Here is a 23233-nt window from a genome sequence, read left to right on the forward strand (position 1 = left end):
ATTTGGGTGGTGGGGTAGCCTAGTGGTTAAAGAGTTGGCTTGTCATGCCGAAGACCAGGGTTCGATTCCACACTTGGGTACGATATGTGAGGCCAATTTCTGGTGTGCCCCACCGTGATATTGCAGGAATATTGCTAAAACGGCGTAAAACCACATTCACTCACTATAATGCTTAGTCGCAATGTCAGCTTGTAAAAAAATTCCCAGTACTATTTCACTTATCCTGAAGTATTAACACATACATGTGTTCAACACAAGTAGGTAATGCCCAAAACCTGCGCAAAGTATTTGAAATGAGTTCAGTCTCATCATTTCAGATAGGAGTTGATACAAAAATAATCACGAGGATTGAATTTGTTGAAAAAGGAACAAAAACAATACTTTATGCGAATCATATATTCTAGAATGGTTGGTTGTTTAAAACCGCACTCAGCAATATGACAGTCAAGACCAGACAATCCAAGAGAATGAGCACCGATATCTACCCAACGATGACATGTGTCATCCAAGTCAGCGAGTATGACCTTCCAATCCCGTTTGCCGCTCTTAAGACATGGGCTCTAACCGGAATGTTGGGAGTGCAAGAGTTTGGACAGAGATTACACAATTTGTTTGTTATTCACTCCGTGGTGAAGAATAATTCCAGCACGTTACGACGAATACCATCCAGACAAACCGGTGAATTACTTAAGCAATATCCCACACCGCCACGGAACGATGACATCAAACAAGTCAGCCAGTCTGACCATTCCATACATTGTATACAATACATAATGCTGTTTCGGTGGTTTATGGCCGATTCAGCGAAAATTCTTTAACTTAGGCAAAAGTTGTTCGCTCAATCATAGGAAGAGAGTTTATTAGGATTGTCTGTCGTTAACAAAGTATGAAAACTGATTTTTTAAAATGTTCTTTTCAGTACTATTTCATCCAAAGTGTTGTAACATTCGCGCATGACATCAGTAAGTAGCCTCCGATTCTGGTGGAAACTGGCGGCCTCGATAGCAACCTTGGTATATCACATGGTGGCAGTCAATGTAAAATTGTTTCAAACAAAGATAAATATAAATACATTTATAGATGTTCTATCAGTCATCTCTGGGTGAATGTGATTTCGAATTTGGATTATATGCTAACTAAATATATTCAAAGAAAGCCACACGAAAGAGTAAACACTAACATTTTGAATTAATACATATCTATATTATTATAATATGGGTGTGTGAGCGACTGTTATGAAATATGTGTAAAAACCAAAATACACGGATGTGTCCAGTTGTTATTCACATCTTTATTTCGTACATATATATATTCTATTCCGAAAATATTTGTTGTCAAAAGACACATATACATTTAAAGAAATGAAATGACCGATTTTCTATAAATACAGGATTTCTCTAACTTCGTTTGATTAGTATATGCCATCACAATATAGATATAGTAAGCAGCAAAGGGATTATTTACACTGATATAAAGAAACAACAACCTGTTTACGACAACCAGCAATAAGCGTCTTTCGAAAATTAGAGTAATTTATACAGGACAGAAAAAAGTAAGGAAATGTTTGAAAGATTCCTCTAGTGTGTATTAATGATTAAACAAATGTTGATTCCCTGTGGGGGTTCCGTTTTGGAAGGGTCTCACAATAACCTACTTGTCGTACCAGGCGACGAAACAGATCGGTCATGTAGCTGGATTATTGCTCACGGAGCCGTCAATAAGACACTTTATAAACAAACATTTTCAAGGACAATCGACGTTAAACTTTACCGTTTACTGCAATGTTTGATTTTGTTTGTGAGGTTTGATTCTTAGTTTTGAAAAGTAAATTTAACGCAGGGTTTTGTGATATAATGTAAACGAGATTCTGGTGACACCTGATCTAAGATTCAAGATGGACATTGTTTCGCCAGGATCTTGAATTTTCCAGGTTACCATAGAAACGCGTACTGTGTGGCTAAAGACGTCACTGGCTTTAATATACTGAAGCAATATTTTTTTACGCAGATTAACAGGGGTTTGTTAGTTCGTTATTTAAACTGAACGATATTCCATGTCTGTATGTCTGTAAATATTCGAGTCTGGACTGGACAATCCAGTGATAGATTAACATGGTAAAAGATAACAGAAATATATTTCAGTAATACTGTGTAATGTGAGAATATTTCCATTAAAACCACATGGGTAATATACTACATGGATCTCAATTGAGATACCGCGTTGTGACGTCACGTCGATAGGTGAAAAAAAGAACAATGGAAGATTTGACTTAATTAGCAAATCGGTAGCGGTATGCGAGTGAGGTCGTCTGCCGTTTTTAGCAATATTCAGTCAATATCACGGCTGGGGATCCAGCAATGGGCATCGTACACTGTTCCCCGTTTGAGGAATCGAACCCAGGTTTTCGACGTGAGGAGCGAAAGTTTTAACCTATGGGCTACCCAACCGGCCTCACTGGAAGGAAACATAACATATAAATTCACCGGTATCCGTACCCAATAGATAGTATACATACTGTTTTGAGAGTGATGTTCTCGAGAGACTAAATACACGAGTGTACATTACCACAAATATTTAAAACGGACTAAATGTTTTTGGTTATACAACTGACAAACTGATTACGCGCGAACGTTCGTCAAATTGAAAGGAAATATTTGAAGAAATCACAAACAGCGACCAAAGGTAACATTTCATTTAAACATTAACAACCTTGCATAACCATGTAAGAAGTCCAATCTGATCTGTGTGCACCAATACTGCATATTACGTGAACTGCAACAAACATGTTATCTCCAAAATGTTAAAAACAACTGGAAACTTCACGTATCTATAAGGTTCTTCATCGCCCAGCTACAAGCAATTACGAGTTCAATCCGACCTCCTGCGCACAGGGAAAGTAATTTTCCGCCCACAAATTAATTCAGCTAATTCCCTTCTTAGCTCCTTGAAAAAATGATAATTTTGCTTGAACGAGAGGCAATATTCATTACATGCAACGTTCTCTCAGCAGAGTCTCGGCTAATTCCAGTAAATGGCTAATAAAACCTTAGTAGTCACCGTCTCTCAAAGCCCAATATTGACAAGGCGACCTCTAATCCCTTTATCTATTGACAACACCTTGAGAGAGGTTCATCACAATGCAATAGACACTCTTGGTTTGGCGGAAGAAATTGTTTGCATCACTGCGCATGTCAATCACGTGAGTTATCTCCGTCGGAGATCACGTGGTGCACTGCGCAGACGACATTTATATTTCCGCAAACGGAATATGGATAAAGAATGGGGCACTGAGGGTTTTTTATTAATTGGAATTGAACGAGAATTCGATGGCATGGATATATTTCTGTTATATTTTGCGGAGTTTGTTTTACGGGAAGAAGTTTAAGGAGACGATAGCTTGAGACTATATCTGAGTGTCAATTAGCAATTTGCCGTCATTTTAATCAAGTTTGATTGATTTCAGTTCTTCTGCGCGAACTTGTTTTAATGCCTGAATAAAATTTCAATGATTATTCATCAACCTGACTAACGAATTCTCAGAATAATAACACTACCCTACAACACACGAGTTAGAGTGAGTCCATTAACCTGAGTATTTAAATGATTAACGATTGTCGTATTGTTACGTCTCACCTGTGTTTAAGTTGTTTACGCTCAATTTCACTCAACTCTGGAATTAAATGAAAACATCATTACATCGTTTACATTTTTGTCATGAATATTTTCCATATTTGCGGCAGCTAATTACATTTGTTCGGACTGTACAATAGCCTGAACTACCATGTCGATAATGCATAAGCAGTTCGCGGTGTTAAGATTTTCTCTCAGTAGTTTCAAAACTGAGGTACCATACATAACAGAACAATGTTCCTTACCCACTGGTTGATATATAATTTCACCAATACATTAAAATATAATTATTCATACATGAGTCTGCGTTTGCTGATGCCATGTATGCCCAATGCGTCTTTTACTATGTAGAAGTAGTTGGCTACAACGCTTACAACTGGCTGGATTGTAACAAGTGTTACATGGTATTGTTTATTTCATTATATTACAAGATATTAAATTAAATATTCTTAAAATTTCTATGATGAATAATTTGGACATATCCAGTAACATAAGCTGTGTAAACGTTAGTCTTACGCTACTCCCAAATCGTAAAAACCACATGGGTAATATACTACATCGATAATACCATTAATTGAGACACGGTCTTGTGACGTCATGATGGTATGGGGAAAAAGAACAATGGAAGATTTGACTTAACTAACATGTCGATAAAAGTAAATGAGTGAGGTCGTATGCCGTTTTTAGCAATAGTCAATCAATATCAGGGCGGGGTACACCAGATATGGGCTTCAGGAATACATGTAACTAGGTGAAAAATGCACATGTCAATTTTGGGGGAGACTGCAACTGTTTAATAAGTCCCTCAAAACATGATGTGAAGTTTTGTTTGCACATTATGAAAGAAATTACATTGGCGAAAAAAATGTTACTTCAACTGTTTTACAAAGAATCAGAAAACACATGAATGTCAAAAGACCTACTGACGGGTTAAAACTTGTGGTGAGCATCAATGTCCACACTGTGCCTTGACCATCTGCTGTGTCCTGCTCAGCGGAGTGAGTGAGTTTGGTTTTTAGCAATAGTACAAGCAACATCACGACGGGGGACACCAGAAATGGATTTCACACATAGTGCCCATGTTTGAAATCGTATCCGGGTCTTCGGTTTGACGAGCGAACGCTTTAACTACTAAGGAACAGCCCCAACCCCACTGTATTCCACAGCTGCAATAAATCCTAAAATTATGAACTATGCTTAACGTTATGATTGATAACATCCAGTAATGAAATACACTAGCTGTGTAAGTATTAGTATGTATATTTATTTAGTACCGTTTCGAAAATCAATTCAAAATGAAGAACCAAATTACTCAAGACAACGTCTTTTGTTTCGCAATAAGACGGCGTTCCCATGTAGATTCTCACACCGTTGTAATGCTTTCTTCTTAAACCTGCTGTGATGTTGCTGGAATGTTGCTAAAAGCGGTATAAAAGAAAACTCACTCATTCCCTTTTCAATCATCAACCAAATTTCTATAAATGTATTTTATTGTACAGTTAACTTTTCACAATTAACGCACAGTTACTCGTGTAATTTGGACTTGAATTAAAAATGTATGTTGCATTACCTGGGTATGTCCCTGTAAACTTCCGGGTGCAGGTCGCTACCTGTAGTAGCCGACGCTATGCCGCCCGTGGTGGTACACCGACAGATCATATGATTGCTCTGCATACATGAATTACTCTGTCAGTAAGCATCGACCAAATCTAATTGTGAGAAAAGTATTAACTTATTTTTAAAAATAAAGTGATAGTAATCCGAATTCTTCAAGTTTTAGAAATTTTAATCGATTCACTTATCATAAATGTTGAAGAATGATGATAATGTGTGACAATGACATTAAAATGTATTCATATATCTCGTGCTGGTGTCAACCGTCTTAGCAGATGTATAGTGGAATCTGTGTCGTGTACTGATAGGCAAATTGACGAGCCCACCTACCCGTCTACACCTGCCTCAGTGCATTCTCAGGAACTGATGACTCCATTACCTAGTACTTTTTTGGGTTGAGTCCCATCCGGGATTTTTTTCAGATGAATTATCATTTGAGTTAATGAGTGTGCGTTATATCATACCAACTTTGTGTCAAAGCAATGTGCCAATGCACACCACCCCCTTCCACAAAAAACCCAAACTAACCCGAGCTGAATTTCCAGAGGAATTTGAAAAACTTTTGGAATCAAACATGAAATCCACTTTAACGTATTTGGGTGACTTCAATGTTCATTTTAAAAACAAGATTTTTTTCGAAAGACAGAAAATAGTGAAATTGTTGAAAATGCACAATCGTGTTCAAATGGTGCCACAGTCTACCCGCAAGTCTGGTTATACACTGGATTGGGTTGTTACTGCACAAAAGAGGTATTTGGTTTCTGATGTCCAAGTAATTGATAAACAGTTGTCACTTCATAGTTTTGTGAGAAGGGCATGGAATATGAGCAAACCCAAACTTAAACCTGTGGAAATCAAATATCGCAATATTAAAGACATTGTCAAAGAGGACTTTAGGGAGGATATTCTTAATTAATTTACCATTGCTGATCAACAGATCTGAACATATTTGCTGATATGTATAATGCAACCCTCACAAGCCTTTTGGATGAACATGCTCCAGTTCAGATAAAGAAGGTCCAGTAGAGACCAAATTCTTTCTTGTACAGTGAACACGTACTCCAGGCAAAGCGAGTGGCGGAACACCAATGGCTTAAGTCTAAACTTGAGTTACATCGACAGATTTATCGGCAAAGTAGACATGAACTCAATAAAGTCACAAGGAAAGCGAAATCCAAATATTGTAAGCATAGAATATTAGGAATGAAAGATAGCTCGAATACGTTTCACTAATTCATGAATAAGCTCCTTGGTTAGAATGTCAATGTCAAGTTTCCTGAACATGATTGTGATGAGGCGCCTGCTAAGGAGTTTGCGGAATATTTTCATACCAAAATCGAAGTCATCCAACGGGATCTCTGTGATTGACTCAAAACCATCGGAAACTGTTGACGTAAGAATAAATTATCCTTTTTTGAGCCTGAGTACAAAAACTGCTTTGTTACGAGTAATAAATCGAGCTGATGATGGGAATATTGAGTTATTAACATTCTTAAATCTTTCCGCGACGTTTGACACGGTGGACCATAATCTACTTCTCTCAAGATCTCAACTGCGGAGTGGAATTACAGATGCTGCGCTTGCCAGGACTGCGTCATACCTGAGCAATAGATCACAAAGCGCCGTCATCAATGAGGAAGAGTCTAAATGTTTCTTACTATCGTGTGGAGAACCTCAAGAATATGTGCTTGGTCCTGTGCTGTTTGTGCTTTATACAGATAGTTTTGATAGAAAATAATAAAATGGGCCATCGGTCTTATGCTGGTGACACTCAACTGATTGACAGCTCCAAACCCGAGAATGTTCAGAAGGCCCAACAACGTATTACTGATTGCTCAACAGATGTCAAGTCCTGGATGCCATCAAATATGTTGAAGCTAAATGACGAGAAAACAGAGGTATTGTTGATAGGAAGCAAGCATAGTTTGCGTGACATTCCTGTTACCTCTGTCGAATGCTTCAATCCTTTTTGCTGACCACGTAAGAAGCCTTGGTGTCGTCTTTGATTCTCAGCTTACTATGGAACTACAAATAGACAAACCTTGTAAAATGTGGTACTACCAGCTCCGTTGTATCAGTCAAATACGCCATCTTATGACACGGGAGTTATAGACGTGACTAAAGTAACAGCTTGCTGATAGGAATCAGTAACGTCATCTGTACAAACTCCAGAAAGTCCAGAACACTGCTGCTAGGATAGTGACGAGAACGCCACAATCATCGCACATAACGCCAGTTCTTAAGGATCTGCACTGGTTTCCCACTGAAGCGAGAATCAACTTAAAAAAATTCTATGCACGGTGTATAAAAATGTCAAAATGATACGACCACCACCATATCTTTCTAATATGCTAATTTTCTGAACACACCAAACTTTCATCTTGCCAGATATGGCCAGAAGTACTTCTGTCACGCAGCTCCTCGACTATGGAACAAACTTCCTTTGGACATCCTCTTTCATCATAATTAATTGCATTCAAATCAATACTCAAGACGCAACTATTTTTCACCCTATTATTCATGAACTATAATTCATAAACATTTTCTCCGGCTATGATTCATAGAATTTATATCAGGCTGTCATTCATAGCTTTTGTTTGATATTATTTTTATTTTTCATACGCTTTGAGCATGCACCTTGTGGGTGGATACACCGCTTTATAAATACTCATTATCATGACTGAGACGTCGCCTTTCCCAGAAAAAGACGTTGCATATTCATAAAAATGTCATCATTTGTCATCACTTCAACCTCAAAGATGCCTATCGAAGATGACAGCACGATGTTTGTTTGTAACAGAGCGCACGATTGTGTATTAGTGAAAGTATGATATATTCATGGAAACGAATAAAGGAATACATGAAAGTACAAGTATCTCTTTATCCCAGAGTTTCACCAACAGTGGAATATAAAACACAAGAAACACGGAAAAGAGTTTAGGAGCACTTCCACCTTCACGTGTTCTTTATTCGTTTCCATGATAATATATCACATCTCAGGAAAATAAAAACATATTTATCACTGTTGTCACATGCTAATAAGCACTACACGATGACACGATTAAAACGTTCATGAACATCTATATAGCATCTGGTCATTTGGGCTATGAGACACGCATTACGGTAAAACATTTGAGCTAGATAAAAAGTATATTGCACTTACATCAAACATCCAAATTCTAGCACACATACATACGTACATCAATGCATGTGTAAAACTATGGATTAACCATTGATAAGTGGACATTCCTGAAAAAAAAAACCTACGGGAACAATAGCCTAAAGTCGTCATAATGGTTTAAGATGAAGAAAGAAGCAATTTTAGGATTAATGATTTGTGTACACTCTCCAGAACAGACACTGTTTGCTCGGAGGTCCGACGTGCACGTATGTATTTAAGGGCATGATTCACAACTGACACATTCATGCTCACGTACGAGGCAGAAGGATCGTTGCCCGTTCGCTAACGTGAACACCATGTACTCGTGTATTGATTGACTGTAAGGTGTTCCCCAAACTAACTGTTTTACCTGAAATAACGTGTACACACAATGCCACCATCAACATTTATACACAGTAAATCTGCTGCAAACAGACATGATGCAAAACGGAGTTGCGAGATTTCCAAAGGTCTTGGACAATGGGGTAGCGTAAAGCTTGAAGTGTCCGCCCGTCACGTCGGAGACCCGGGTTTGATTTCCTACATGGGTAAATGTGTGAAGCCCACTTCCAGTGTCCCCCGCTGTGACATAGAGAGAATATTGCTAAAAGTGGAGGGAAAACCACCCTCACTCACTTTCAATAATCAGCTTGGAGACTATATAATATAAAAACAGAACAACGCTAAGGACGTGACGCGGGCCGGTCGTCATTTCATCATCAAATGTTCATTACATTTGGCCCATATACATACAATTCTGCGTATTCCAAAAGGCTTGACCGAGTCAACGTGAAAAGGAAACAATTTCTCAAAATCCAAAGCATTTTCATTTATACCTGCACAGCTTATATCACATACCAGTTACATATATTAGTAGCACGTATATATGAAGAAATCTTTAGGATCATAATACTATTTTTATATTTCTCACTTTAATCTCATTAGATAAAACGAACGAGATTGGTATTGTCTTCAGCTTCGTTTTGTTTCAAGGATATTGCTGAAGGGTCTGCCCAAGTGTAATGGGATGGCAGTCATTACTTTGTTAAAAGCATGTTGAACGGCAGACGTCGTTCGAGAGCATGGTCTATCTACATTTTGAACATGTGAAGGGACGAAACGTTGCAACATATATTTTTTGATCATATGAGACATGCCCAGATAATGACACATGCTCCAGTACACGGGTGTGATGAACATTACCTGATAATTTGGCAGATCACTGTAAATGTAGATAGGAAAAAGGCCAACTGTCTCGATTAACAGTCTCAGCCTGTTCCAATGGGCGCAAAAGACAAAACAATGTTGAATATTACTAAAAATCATTTACATGTGTGTGTATAGGGTGCGGTGGGGTAACCGGCTGGTTGAGGCGTTCACTCGTCACGCTGCACAAAGGGAACATACATGGGTACAATGTCTGAAGCCCATTTCTGATGTCCCCGCCGTGATATTTATGTATTACTACTAAAGTCGCCATAAACCCAAATTCACTCACTCATTGGTGGCATCTGCTTTTAGCGAAAAGAGAGTGTGTGTTCTGAGAGTAGTCTCGTGAGCATTCACGAAACAATTCACAACATTTTGGTTTTTCCTGCTGTTTCATCCTTTAAGTAAAGAACACACATGTGTAATGCACATATTCGAGCGATCTAACAATATCAGAATGTTTAGCGCTTCTTTTAGTTCGCGTTTGAACGTTGATCGTAAATAATGTCATCTACTGACTGCGTGGCGTTCGCTGTAGTAGTCTACAGACTGGCATCGGCGTAAAATATTCGCACACTTCTTTTGCAAGAGAGGACGTTTTCTTAATCATGAAATTGTCAAGTACAGCACAGGCCTGCGGCGTGGCCCGTGAACGATTTAACGCCTATGATAACCAAAAGCTTTCTTCAGCAGAGTGGGTGCTTGCATCGAACAATATGAACAGAAACCATGAATAAACTCTAATCTGTTATTTTGCTCCATGACCATTCAAACTCGAGTGAAACTGAAGAGTCCACCTCCTCCCTCCCCCAATAATCATTCGTGTCTGGGATGTGTGGGACACTGCTTTACCAGCAGTCTAAGTAAACTTAGTCTCAGTATTTCTCGTAACATTCCTAACGAATAATTCGGGAGACTAAATTTACTTAGACTGCTCTACCAGTGACGAGTGGCAGACAAATGGGCAGCCCCGGTCCCATTCTTATGCTTAATACAGAGTCCTCGTATGCAAGTTAAATGTGTTTTCCTATCACACATACCGACACAAATCACAAAATGATTTCAGACTACGTCGAGGCGCATTATTTTAAATGTAAAAGATAACGAACAGCTTCAGTTAGAGAGAAATTACTGATGCCATTTCATAGTGGTCTTTAGTAATCGATGATATCACCACGATCTGAAAACGCTCTTATGAAATTTCAACGTAATAACGTCAAGTTTGACCTTGTCCATCCATATGATCCGTATCTGTGGGTTTGGGGTGATATATTTTATTTGTGCATTCGTGGCGTAACAATCAGGATAACATTCCTGAGTAATAAGTGCCATATGACTAAATTCACGATAAGTATAAAAAGAAGACCTGATAAAGACAAGGAGTGTCATGAATGGAAGATCTCTTCGGCAGTAGTTCACAGTATCTACTAAGCTGTGTCCTCATGTAAGGCAAATCAAAAACAGTAAAAACGAAACAGTCTATATATTTATGTTTATTTCGTTTCTTACAAGTATTTACCTCACACTTTCAAAATCAACAACTGAATGCACGCCCTCACGATCCACGGTGGGCAGTTATAAAACCATTCCTTGATCGATTATCACCTCAGTGTTCTATGCTTCTGTCCTGTTGTCAGACAAGCTTTTATAACATAATCCAACATCTATGCTCATGCCATAAGACTGTGAAATTGTGGAGATACTAGGCTCAATACAGAGCCACATACAATACAAACATCTCTGGTAATGAGAACACTAGGGTCAGAAGACTCTGATCACAAAACATCAACCTAAAGCTGATAATGTGGAGATTCCCGACTTATGAACAATGACTGGACAATGAAATACTGTATGATATTCAAACCTTTGGTCATGCTTAGAACGTGAATGTGGGGATGCTAACTGAATACATTTCTATCTACAAAAGAGTTCGTCCAACTCTTGGTTTTATATTGCACATTTTTCTAGGGCTTTGCACCCAGTTAAACCATTCCTACTGAAAAAAATTTCATGGAGGGACAATGTGTACTTGTTACTGAAGATCATACAATGTTATAAATACAAATCAGCACATATCATACCAAACAGTCCAACACAGTTGCTTATGCTCAATGAAAGGTGGTAAATAGTAAGAAATAAAACAACAATCATAACAAAGTGTTTTCTTTAAATAAATAGTCAAGATAAAATGGCATCTAAAAGGGTGCATAAGAATGCCTCTTTGTAACATTCTTAGAAACTGTAAATGGCTTTCATGCGTAAGCCTTTCAACTAAATTAAAACAAAATAAAATAATTACTTCTGATTTAGTGCTGTTAAAATTTCAAAGAAATAATTTGCAATGTTTCTGATTTAGAGTTCCATTTTACACCAAAAAAACCCAAGGAAATGACCACATAAGAATTGGAATTTCGGCTTAACATAAAGTTTTCAACAGCGCACATATATATGTAATAACATTGTTTCATCACAGTTACAAAACCTGTTGACAGGCCAGTGTCAAAATAGGTATAATACACACAGAAGACTTGTAAATACACTTTGATTCAAAACCTTTCAATATCATAGGAAATGTTCACGAGTAGGTTATGCCATAAAATGCTAGTCCTTGATCCCAAACTTAAACCCTAATGCCAGAAGATCCTTATATAATTGTAATAGGACACATCAACATCTACAGTTTGGCCAAACAACAGAAAATTTTGACTTTTCAAAAACGTTCTGTATCTCTGAGTGAAATGATGATGTTGGTGAGAACTGTTCTGAACACAAGACCCACACTGAAGTAGGTAATGGCAGTTACTGCTACGGACATGAAGAGGAATGGACTGCTTATCTCCCCTTATCGGATCCTTGTGAAAAGGTTCAAGACAGACTTGGATTCCTGAAGAAGAAAATATATATCTATTATTCCTTACTGAACAGAGAGATCCAATATGGATACATATGGTTATTAGTTGCTGAGAATTTTGTTATCACAACATTCAGCTGTTTACTACATGAACGTTTAATGTATGATTGAAAATAAAATGCTTCACTTGCTGAAACATAATCATTAGCCATATCAGGCAGTTTCTGCAATTTATAGCTGTATAAGTGACAGCTTTGAAATATCAAATGGTGGCATTCCAGCGATCAGTATTGTGATAAAAGATTCCAGAAAACACTTGAAACTTTTCATGTTTCTTTCAAAATGAATCAGGATAATCTAAGGATAAATACTCAACCATGAAATACACAAATTTATATCTGAATTTCAACTTTTTCTCAGACATTTCTCTATTATTACAGAGATTGCTGATGGAATTCATATAACCTGTGTAACAAAAGAGCATCTCACCTTTGTTGATCTAGTTTTGCTAAAGACATTCCAGAAGCGAAGTGTTTCATCCCCTGCCCCGGTGACGATAGCTTCCCCATCTGGAGACATAGCCTGTAACAAATTGAGATTGAAGTAAATGCATCTTCAAGGACTTAACAGCAAGAGACATTCACACTATCACACTGACATGAGCCAAGAGTCTTAATTACAGTATAAATTTTCAGGGATAACACTTCTTCATGCAGTTTTAATACCATGGTTATTGTCTTACAATTCATATGAAAGAACATTTCAGATTTGATTTGTTTCCACTTTTCATTCTTGGAGTTAAGCAGAAACTACACCTCTATTTTCAAACAAATGTCTTGACTAAGGATAGCATATTCAGGCAATATGTCCTGAATGTCATACAGACTCCAACAGAAATATCTTCTGCATCATGCACCAACTAAAAACTGCAAAAGTCGCGATGACAGCAGCTGGGTATTGACATTATAAGACCATTTTATGGACACTCCCTATCAAAACTCATAAAGTTCTAAGATGAAATGTGTCACTCGTAAGAACACATGTATTTCTAAGGACTGTTAACATCTGTGCTTTGACTATAGAAAGCATATACATGTAAGACAGCCAATGTACAATCACTTTAATGAGTGGAAAATTGAATAATAACCAATATTCTGGTAATGCAATCCAAGAGAATGGATAAAGAATCATCAGACTACTTACCAGATATAGAACCCTGTAAGAATGCCCTGTCAGTTTGGCAATCTGCACTAGTGAAGGATATTTCCAGACTAGGATTTGGTTTTGTGAGTACCCATGAGTGCTGACCTGAAAATGAATAATCACATTACAGGGGCAGATGATTGTTACAAATTTAACCAAGAATTTGTCAACACACACAGAGGACAAATCTTTACGGCCAACAATAGCTGAAAATGTCACAAATTGGAATGAGAAATTTTCAAATGAAAATTCAAGAAAATAATGCAAAATCCATAATGACTACAAAAAGACTGGCAGTCAAGAACCCTCAATAAATCCCTCAGGACAAGTATTCACAGGACATGTATTGTATGCTACATGATCAGGGCCTATTGATGGTTATATCTTTTAAAAATCTGCATAAACAGTAACTGAAGATGATACTGCTACCAGAATCCCTCAGGACAAGTATTCACAGGACATGTATTGTATGCTTCATGATCAGGGCCTATTGATGGTTATATCTTTTAAAAATCTGCATTAACAGTAACTGAAGATGGTACTGCTACCAGAATCACTTCACAATATGGTTGAAATTAGATCAGTAACAATCTCTTTAGAGTTTCTTCCCTTAGAAAGAAATATATTCCAGATAATATTCAACTTACCAATTCATTTGAGTGTTTTGACCATGCCAGATTACAGACTTGTGACCCTGTGTCTACACACTGTAGCGGTTGACCAGTTAGTGTGTTCCAGAACCTAATACAGCGGTCCGCTGTTCCACCACCGCTGGCCAGCAGACCGTGTTGATGTGGGGACCATGCTATGGCCTTAACTGCTGCTAAATGTTCAGTGTATGTTTGCACTGGATTCACACTTGTCATGTTCCAAACAAACAGTTTATTATCATTTCCACCTGATGCTAAGTGTTGGTGATCTGGGGACCACTTCAAACCACAAACCTGGGAACAAAGATCACACAGATTACAATTCTCATCAACATAAAAACAAGAATACCTCAATATACAAAGCTTAAAAATTTCAGAAGGAAATACAAGTATAAATAGGATTTAATAAACACGAACATTGATGTGACCACACATTTTACAATGTACATTGATTTGGGTGGAGATTGCAATGGGAAAGAGTCACTATTATCATTTACAGTCTAGCTGAAAGATGTGTAGGTTTAGCATTACAAACCCACTGGAACCTTCTCTGTATCTATTATGGGCTAGAAGCCTGACTCCTTACCTCCTGTCTGTGTCCACCAAGCCGACGTTCAGGGGCAACACTGGGTGTTCGTATATCCCGCTGTAAGATGAGACGATCTCGACTGCCAGAGGAGAGAATGTCACCATTCCATGCCAGGGCACCTAAAACAAAAATATATTCAGTCTGATAATACTAGGCAAATGAAACTCAACACAAGTTTTTGTCTGGCAAGAGAGGCGCATGTGACAGCAGTGATGGCACACATCATACATGACAACAGGAAGGACATTGTGCTACCTACCAACTCTAGCGCTGTGTCCTTCTAGAGAGTTGATTTTCTTGTTGACAGACACATCCCAGATCTGAACATAACCCTTGTGTGTCCCCACTGCAACTAGATTACCCTGCAGAACATGTTAAAATACAGTGTTTATGTCTACACATCATCAAGGCTGCAAAGGAACAAAACATGATCTATCCAATTCAATTTGTCCATTTCATTAACAATGTAATGTGCAACACAAACAAATTTGTAAACTATCCATTTCTGTTCACTGTTAACATTAACAGTTCCACCTCCATAACGAACATAGGTAATCCCTGTCAAGCTGGTTAGATTACCAAACCATCAACTTTGTTTTTCCACCATGCTTACCAGTAACACAAGGCTGAAAATCAGAACCAGTAGGTACTGAAGGTATGGATACAACTTGCAAGTGAGTGCGTTTTGTTTTGCACTGCTTTGGCAATGTATCAGCAATATACACCAGAAATGGGCTTCACGCACTGTACTAATGTGGGGAATCAAACCTGGGTCTTCAGCATGATGAGCAAACGGATTAAATACTTGGCTACCCCACTGTCCAGCATAAATACAAACTTTAGGAAGTATACAAATAAGTTTCTGATAAATTTACGAGAATATATTTCATAATAAGTATCTCTGCAACAATTAAGTCAAGTATCTTCCCATGCACTATGACTTACGCTGACTCTCTCTGACCATGACACGGAGGTGACAGTGTCATTATCTTGAGACAAATCACACAATCGGGTCACCTGTAAAACAATATACCAAACATAAAATTTCAACTTGTAACAATACATGTACTTGTCTGAACAATATGGACTCTTTTGAACCAAACATACATACATTATACATACGGAAGAGACTAGATACACAAAATGAGGACTCTTTCAACCTTTTCAATAAAGCCTGCAATCCCAAACCAATCCAAAGCTTGAAACTGAAGGTACATACCTGTTTGTACATTACTGGATGATCCGATGAACTCTGGATTTTAACAAAAACACTGGGAGATATATTTAAAGGGCAATATTTGTGCTTGCAGTCTTGTTAGTATTAAGTTTAGATGGTTAAGTGCTAGTCTATCATTGAACATGGTAAATAGAATGATATTATAACAGGGTCAAAATATATTAGTACAGCATGAACAAAATGAAACCAAAATGATTCTAAATATTTCATGATTTATATAACTGCATAAAGCAAAATTAGGAGTGGGGATATTTGAAACAGTTCATCCACAGTCAATAACACAAAGCTTGGTATGTACCTTAGGTTCTTCATACTCATTATTTAACTGAATAGATCCTGATACTGACTGACATATAATCCCTTGAAAAAAAACATTGAAGTCTGCCAACTACACCTTACAGTATGTTAGTGAAATCTTTTGTTAAATGACGTATTCAGAGCTGCTGAAGGGCCAGCAATGTACATCTAATAAATGTCAGAATTCGACAATGAGTAGGTATTCCCACTCAACCAAACAAACATTACTACAGGTAGTGATGTCTGCATAGCAAACTTAATCAACTCTCTGGTAGTTGGGCAGACTTCATTGCTGTTCAGAACTACATCTACTACACAAACCTGACTGGTACATGCACTCCAGAGATACACTGAGGTCCCCAGCCCAACACTGAGGACGTTCTGAGATGACCAATCAACCAGGTTCAAGTAGAAGTCATCCTGCAGCTCCGGGGCATCTAGCACTTTGAAGGGAATTTTGGATATCTTCCTCACAGCCTGAAAAATTGGAATATTTCAGTACTGTAATCTCTGCAAACACATCACATTAAGCCTCACCTACAGAAAGATTTCTTCCTGTTCACAGTTATGCAGAAACCTACCAGCACTGAATATAATCTGTACATTAAAGTATGTTAATATATATGTGAGAGAAGAACTCTTTCTTGTATATTGTTGAAACTTACAGTGTGTGAGATTGCTACATTATGTTCATTGTCCCTCTGGACATCACACCTCTCCCCAACACATCAGATTGTTTGGGGCCGTAATTGTTAAATTTTATGTATAAACATACATGTCTCCTAATGTGCTTGTATTGCAACATGTTTCAGCTCTTCATACCAAGCCTCACACCAACACAACTTTTCAACACTTTGTCTAATACTGTGTTAGTCATTGTTCTTGTGTCAGTATACAATTGATTATCTAGCCTCTAGTCTTTGCCCTTGTTTCAGTCAGTGATAGCAAATATTCCAAGTCAGCCAGGGGATGATGTTTTCTGTTAATATCAGATGAAACTAGACAATATTCTGGGACTAGGTTCTGATACACATATGAGGATTCTACAGACCGATGTTGATATTTGTAAACATGGAACATAAATTGTCTTATCAGACAGACCTTGCGTGGAGAACGAAGAAGCTTTTGACTTTTACTCCCAACTGGTGATAGAGAGTATGGTGAAGAATCGCATGAGTCTCCACCTCGCCGCGGAACATGGTACTGTAATCAATCAACATATACATTCATCCAAGAGACAGAAATATATTGAGAACTGTACACAAACACATGGGAGATATCTTTTACCTTGATTAGAATGATTCTTATTACTTGTCGCTAGTAGCTCATTGTAATTGATCACGCTAATATCAAGAGTGTCCAAAGTTTTTTGCAGTTCGGAGTGTTTTTTTTAAATATGGTCATTGTAAATAGCAAAATACTCAACTATTACTTCAAAATAACCATGTGAAAAGGCAATCTTACCCGAAAGAGATTTTTGCTTTCTTTTGGAGCTAGTATTCTTCTCTCATCTGTTTGTTGATCCTAAACATTACAAAAAGGAAAAGGAATGAAAACTAGTTGTATTACAGATGATGATTATAACTAGTTACATACACAGTACAATCTTTACCTATAAATGGTAAATATCAGTTTTTATAACAAGAAGACAGAAATAAATAGTACTGCATGGGAAACTGTTTTTATCAACAGGAGAACAATACTTCATTTTTTTGTAATAATGACAAATGACAACCTCCATACATGATCAGTAAATGAACAACGTAATTGTGAGAATGAAACCAAACCTTCAAGTCATCAATGCCAGCCGAGAGTAGTTCATTCTTCAACAAACATGAATATGCTAAACCATCCTTGCTCGTTTCTGTACTGGTTTCTTTTCCTTTCCTTGTTTGGCTAGGAGACTGAACTGTGTTTTCCTGAAATGGTTAAGAAGATAACTGTCATGATCATCATATTAAACTGCAGGTGAGCAAGCATGAGACTACAAGAAGTACCACACTGTGTACTGGTGTCAAAACACTGCTCATATGAAAAACCATTGTGATTGAAACATTACATACTTACCGGCAGAACATTGAAGTTGATGTGCCAGCTTGCACCAGCTCGACTTGGGATGAAGCGGTCTCCATACTTCTCTTTAGAAGGGGATGCTACTGGACTTGTGCTAACAGGCTGAAAAAGTAATAATCAAAATGTGAGTATGGTGTTGTGCTGCATGGGAGACTGTTGTCATTTCTTATTGGTAGTAATCTGTAAATAGCAAAAGGCACAACTTTGGGGTCTGCCTCAGATATCTGCCAAATTTTGCTCAAAGATATTGAACACTTTTTTTAGTTCTTCTCTGGAAATGAATGCCAAGCTCCCTTCTGAGACTAAGTCAAGAACATTCATGGGAATCATGACAAACAAACAAGACAAAAATCTGTAAACAGCAAAAGGCAACACTTCAGGTTAAGTTTGATATATCTACCAAGTTTTGCTGAAAGATACTGAAGGCATAAAAATCAATTCAAGTACACAACATTCCTGCCAACTTCCAGAAGTATTCCAGTCTCATCTGAAAACCATTTTAAAGAACTCTGGCAGGCACACATTCTGGACATCCTGGAGTACACTGATGTATGATATATAACTTACTACTTACTGCTGTGTCCACTTACCTGACACATTCTATCCTATGTGAAATCGTAACCCCTAGAGTGTGTTTCAAGATAATTTGTAAATATTCATTGATCATGCTGATTACTGATATTAAAATATAGGTCAGGACAAATTGATTGATGGTAATAGTAATATTGGGCATGTCAATGAGCAATTATACAAAAGAAAATCAGAAAACAGTAAACAGGTGGCTATTAACACTGCCATGTTCGCATCAGTAACAGTAACAGTCTCAACATTTGTGTGGATATGTTTACCAACATAACCCATAACATGTCATTTTACCATAAACATAATATTAATAATGCATGAAAAGATAACAATAACTCACTGATGAGAATGGTGATAATTGTCCATTTTGTTGTCTCAGGAGTCTCTTCTCATAATCAGGATCCATTTTCACTGCAGATTCTCGAGTCTAGAGTGTTTAATTGCCAAGCAAATGGCAGCGCTGTAACTTTATGTTCTTGTCACCATTTGATGTTTAAGCTGTAGAAGAAAAAATATTTTCTGAGATTTTGTGTGTTATACTAAGTAAGAAACTGCACAAGGGACATCTAATGTAAAATTATGCAACTTCTTACTTTAAAGTTCTATCAACGACAGAAATTTCCAAGAATGTTCAAGAAATATTTCGTCACACGTTTTAAAAACTAAAACAACAGTTCCAAAATCGTTTGTATTCAATTATGAGGAAATGTGATTGATTGCTTGTTCTTTAGGTCATTGTGACCAATCTTCGATTATTTCAATTAACCAGATCACCACTAATTTTCAGGCAACAAAGCATGATCATGGTCAATGGTTCACCATATATTTATATTTGATATACCTAGATATCTGTTGGGTTCACTTTCAACACGTGCTTAAGTAATTTCTGTACCTTCTCCACAGGGAGTGCATAGGACACCAGCAAGTTTGCAAGCACACGGTTTTAGAATTGTGTTGGACAAATGACCAGAGGTGTTTTCAACAGAATGAATACTTGTATTTGCGGATATCTGCTGCTGAACGAAAATTATGTCTTGCGCACCAGCAAATACACACATCACCACTTTAGAGCAGTCACGCCAAACGATTTAACATGGCATCCAGTGCTGGTAGGTGATATTTCCATAATAAATGGTAATTCGGGAAAGACACGAATTTTCTCACTTCGCGTTGTCATCGAGGCGTAGCAGGGTGATATGACTTTCATAGAGGGAGTACACAACTTTTATACCCCGGCTCACGGATCGTGATGGATGTACATGGTATTTTATCAGAGTCACGTGGACCAAACAAAACTCGACATTCTTACCATGTGGCTAGATAGTAACTTATTAACCCATCTTCTAATAAACACGGTATGAAAAAAGTGGAAAATTGCTATTTGATATTTTTATTTTAAGAACCTGACTGTAAGCTCCATGTCACAAAAGAAACAATAAGGGACTGACGGGAGTTCTCCCTGGGTTATCCCGAGCACAGTTACTGTTCAACAGCCGTTCGTGTGTACATGTGTGCTTGCTAATCGAATACTCATTCTGTTGAACATGCCTCAGGTTGTTTTTAGCAGGACCGTCAATGTCCTCATTTCTCTATGTGAACATTCAAAAAAATTACTGACTGGTTTCGAATATATCTTTCATGTGAAAAATACTTGAGACAGCAGTGACAATACGACTGACATTCAATCTTTAAGAATTTGATCTGTTTGATACATATCAGATGACATGTAGAGCCTGTGGTATTACAGAAACATGTCTGCTAAGGGTTACAAACGACTTACTATGCTCTACAGATGAGCGGAACCTAAATCTGCTAGTGTTATTAGACCAGACAACATCATTCGACAAGATCGAACAGGACAAGTTAATCCACTGCCTCAAGACGCGAATTGGATAATCAAGAACTGCTTTCAAGTCGTTTGAATCCTATCTTCATCATAGATGCCAGTCAGTGGTCAGTTATTGATCAAGCCTCATCAGATCATGTCCCCTTTAACCAATCATGTTCACCCTCTTTTACACCCTCTCTTAGTGATGCCTTTGATGCCAATGATGTTACTCATCACTTGTACGCTGATGACTCACAGCTAAACAGATCCTTTCCCAAACAAGATTGACATTTGTTCACACAGGAAGCCACTAGTCAGCTAGCAAAGTCTCTCCAGGATTGACTTTCGCAACAGTTTGCTTATCAACATAAGGCAAGATCTACACAGGAATCCTCAGTGAGTACAAAATGCCTCAGCTCGGCTAATACTTTGCTGCAAGAAGACATCCAATATAACACCAATATTGATGAATCTCCATTGGTTCTCAGTACAAGCTACAATAAAATTCTATCTCTGACATAAGGCTATTACTATGATGTTGCCCCAGATATCTGAAAGAACTTCTCTAGAATTATACTTCAAGCAAAAATCTGAGAATGAATCAGATCCAATGATCAACATCTGCTAACCCAATATTAATCTCAAATCCTTCGGCCAGAGATCATTCTCATTCTGTGCTCCTTCTCTCTGATATCAAAACATAACCATCTTCAGGTCTCTTGAAATCCAAACTTAAAATCCACCTCTTCTCCAAGTATTACCCTTAATACCTGCACTTTGAGCAACCGCAACAGATGGAAAATAGTACATAATAAATGCACTTATTATTATTACTTCTTATTTCACTGGTGACTCCAAAATATTATCTGATGTTTCAGTGATGAGTGGACATGGTTTTTTTTGTGATCTGATGGTGCTCTTACAAGTCTGATGACGCAAGGGCTCATTTAGAGAGTATTCACGTCATTCAGAGTCTGACAGCATTTGAGATGTATTCCATTTCAAGGTACATTCATGCTGCATTCCAACTGCAATTGAAATATTCTGATACATTTGATGAATATTCCACCTGTATTCCAACAGCAATTGAAATACTTTCCGACTCATTTGAGACACATTCAGGACTTTCTGATAGGATTTTAAGTAACTTGTGTTTTCCATTCTCCTCAAATATGTTTTCCACTTCAAAGAATCAATTCTATCTCAAACATTTTGAACATTTAAAAGCATTTGCCCATGTAACATTACATTCAAGAATACCCTGAATAAATGGAATGTATTTGGAATGCAGTAGAGGTTTTAGAGTGCAGTTCAAATTTCAAGGAATGCCCAGGAATTTTCAATCAGACAGCATTCCACCTCATTCCACCTCAAATGTTATGGGGGTATAAAATATGTACATTTTAAGAATACGCAATCACATCAGCTGTGACAATGGTATTATTTACGTCACAAACTTCAGGTTTGCATGAGATTTCTCTAACATCAGGATTGCAAGAGATAACAGGAAAGAGCTATTTTTTGCACTGTTTCATGCATTATGAAACTTGATAACGTTGTACATGCCACTCTTGGGTACACCACTATTTTACAGTGAATGAAAATGGCATCAGATGATACACTGAAGCAACTGTTGACATCAAGTTTTGGGGTTAGAGTTCCGTCTGAAACGTATTCTATTTTTTGTGATTATTTCGAGAGGTTAGGGTTAGGTTTTAAGTTTATGGCTAGGGTTCAGGTTTAGACATTTTACTAAAAGACTTTAGGCGTCTATTCCCTGGTAATAGTGGTATAGAACATTTTAAAAAACAAACAGAAATACAGGGATATGAAACAGATGCAGCAGATTCAAATATCTGTCCATTTTACGCGTAATGCACCCTACGTCAATGCTAAAGAAACAGTCTCATCTTTCCTGAGTACTTCACAACACTAAAAGGCGTTACTTTGTCGGTATCGAATATAACTGCAGAGTGTTTCTGTTTTTCAAGTTGAATTCTCACTGTGAAAACGGGTGAAAAATAGATATTACACATTTACAAGTGCATTTTTAAAAAGTGCTCTTCCCACTGATCAAAAGTAAATTCAAATGCACACCTTATTAACTTACCAAAAGGATTATTTGATAATCCAGATGTGCTAAAAACAAAAAATATTCCTACGTTGACAAAGTTTGTTGTTCTACTCCAACAAGATGGCGTCGGTTGCAATGCATGATGGGAGTTTGTTATTTTTCGTTAAATACGTCTGAATCTACTTTGCTACTAAAATACTAGAGTTTGAATATTTCTTGCATTATAAGAAATACGT

General features: G+C 37.5%; 1 protein-coding gene across 1 annotated transcript; it reads right to left on the reverse strand.

The window, feature by feature from the left end:
- Positions 1 to 11091: 11091 nt before the first annotated feature.
- On the reverse strand, positions 11092 to 23136 carry LOC137291884 (fizzy-related protein homolog). The gene is made up of 14 exons (XM_067823431.1): positions 23034 to 23136; positions 19436 to 19593; positions 18508 to 18615; positions 18228 to 18359; positions 17905 to 17964; positions 17542 to 17643; positions 16762 to 16917; positions 15852 to 15923; positions 15166 to 15268; positions 14904 to 15025; positions 14315 to 14611; positions 13668 to 13772; positions 12954 to 13046; positions 11092 to 12497 (listed from the first exon to the last, which is right to left on the reverse strand). The coding sequence occupies exons 2-14, from the start codon at positions 19499 to 19501 to the stop codon at positions 12456 to 12458; spliced, it is 1458 nt and encodes a 485-aa protein (XP_067679532.1). The 5' UTR covers positions 19502 to 19593; positions 23034 to 23136; the 3' UTR covers positions 11092 to 12455.
- Positions 23137 to 23233: the final 97 nt, after the last annotated feature.

This window comes from Haliotis asinina, chromosome 7, assembly GCF_037392515.1.
Source record: "Haliotis asinina isolate JCU_RB_2024 chromosome 7, JCU_Hal_asi_v2, whole genome shotgun sequence".
Lineage (NCBI taxonomy): Eukaryota > Metazoa > Mollusca > Gastropoda > Lepetellida > Haliotidae > Haliotis > Haliotis asinina.

What these genes read in the sequence shown, in the direction of transcription:
- LOC137291884 (XM_067823431.1), bottom strand. Translation starts at nt 19,501, where the DNA reads ATGGATCCTGATTATGAGAAGAGACTCCTGAGACAACAAAATGGACAA. An exon ending in CTGGCATTGATGACTTGAAG is followed by an intron (nt 17,965 to 18,227) that starts GTTTGGTTTCAT and finishes TGTAATGTTTAG; the next exon opens with GATCAACAAACAGATGAGAG. An exon ending in AGGACACAGCGCTAGAGTTG is followed by an intron (nt 15,026 to 15,165) that starts GTAGGTAGCACA and finishes TTTTTGTTTTAG; the next exon opens with GTGCCCTGGCATGGAATGGT.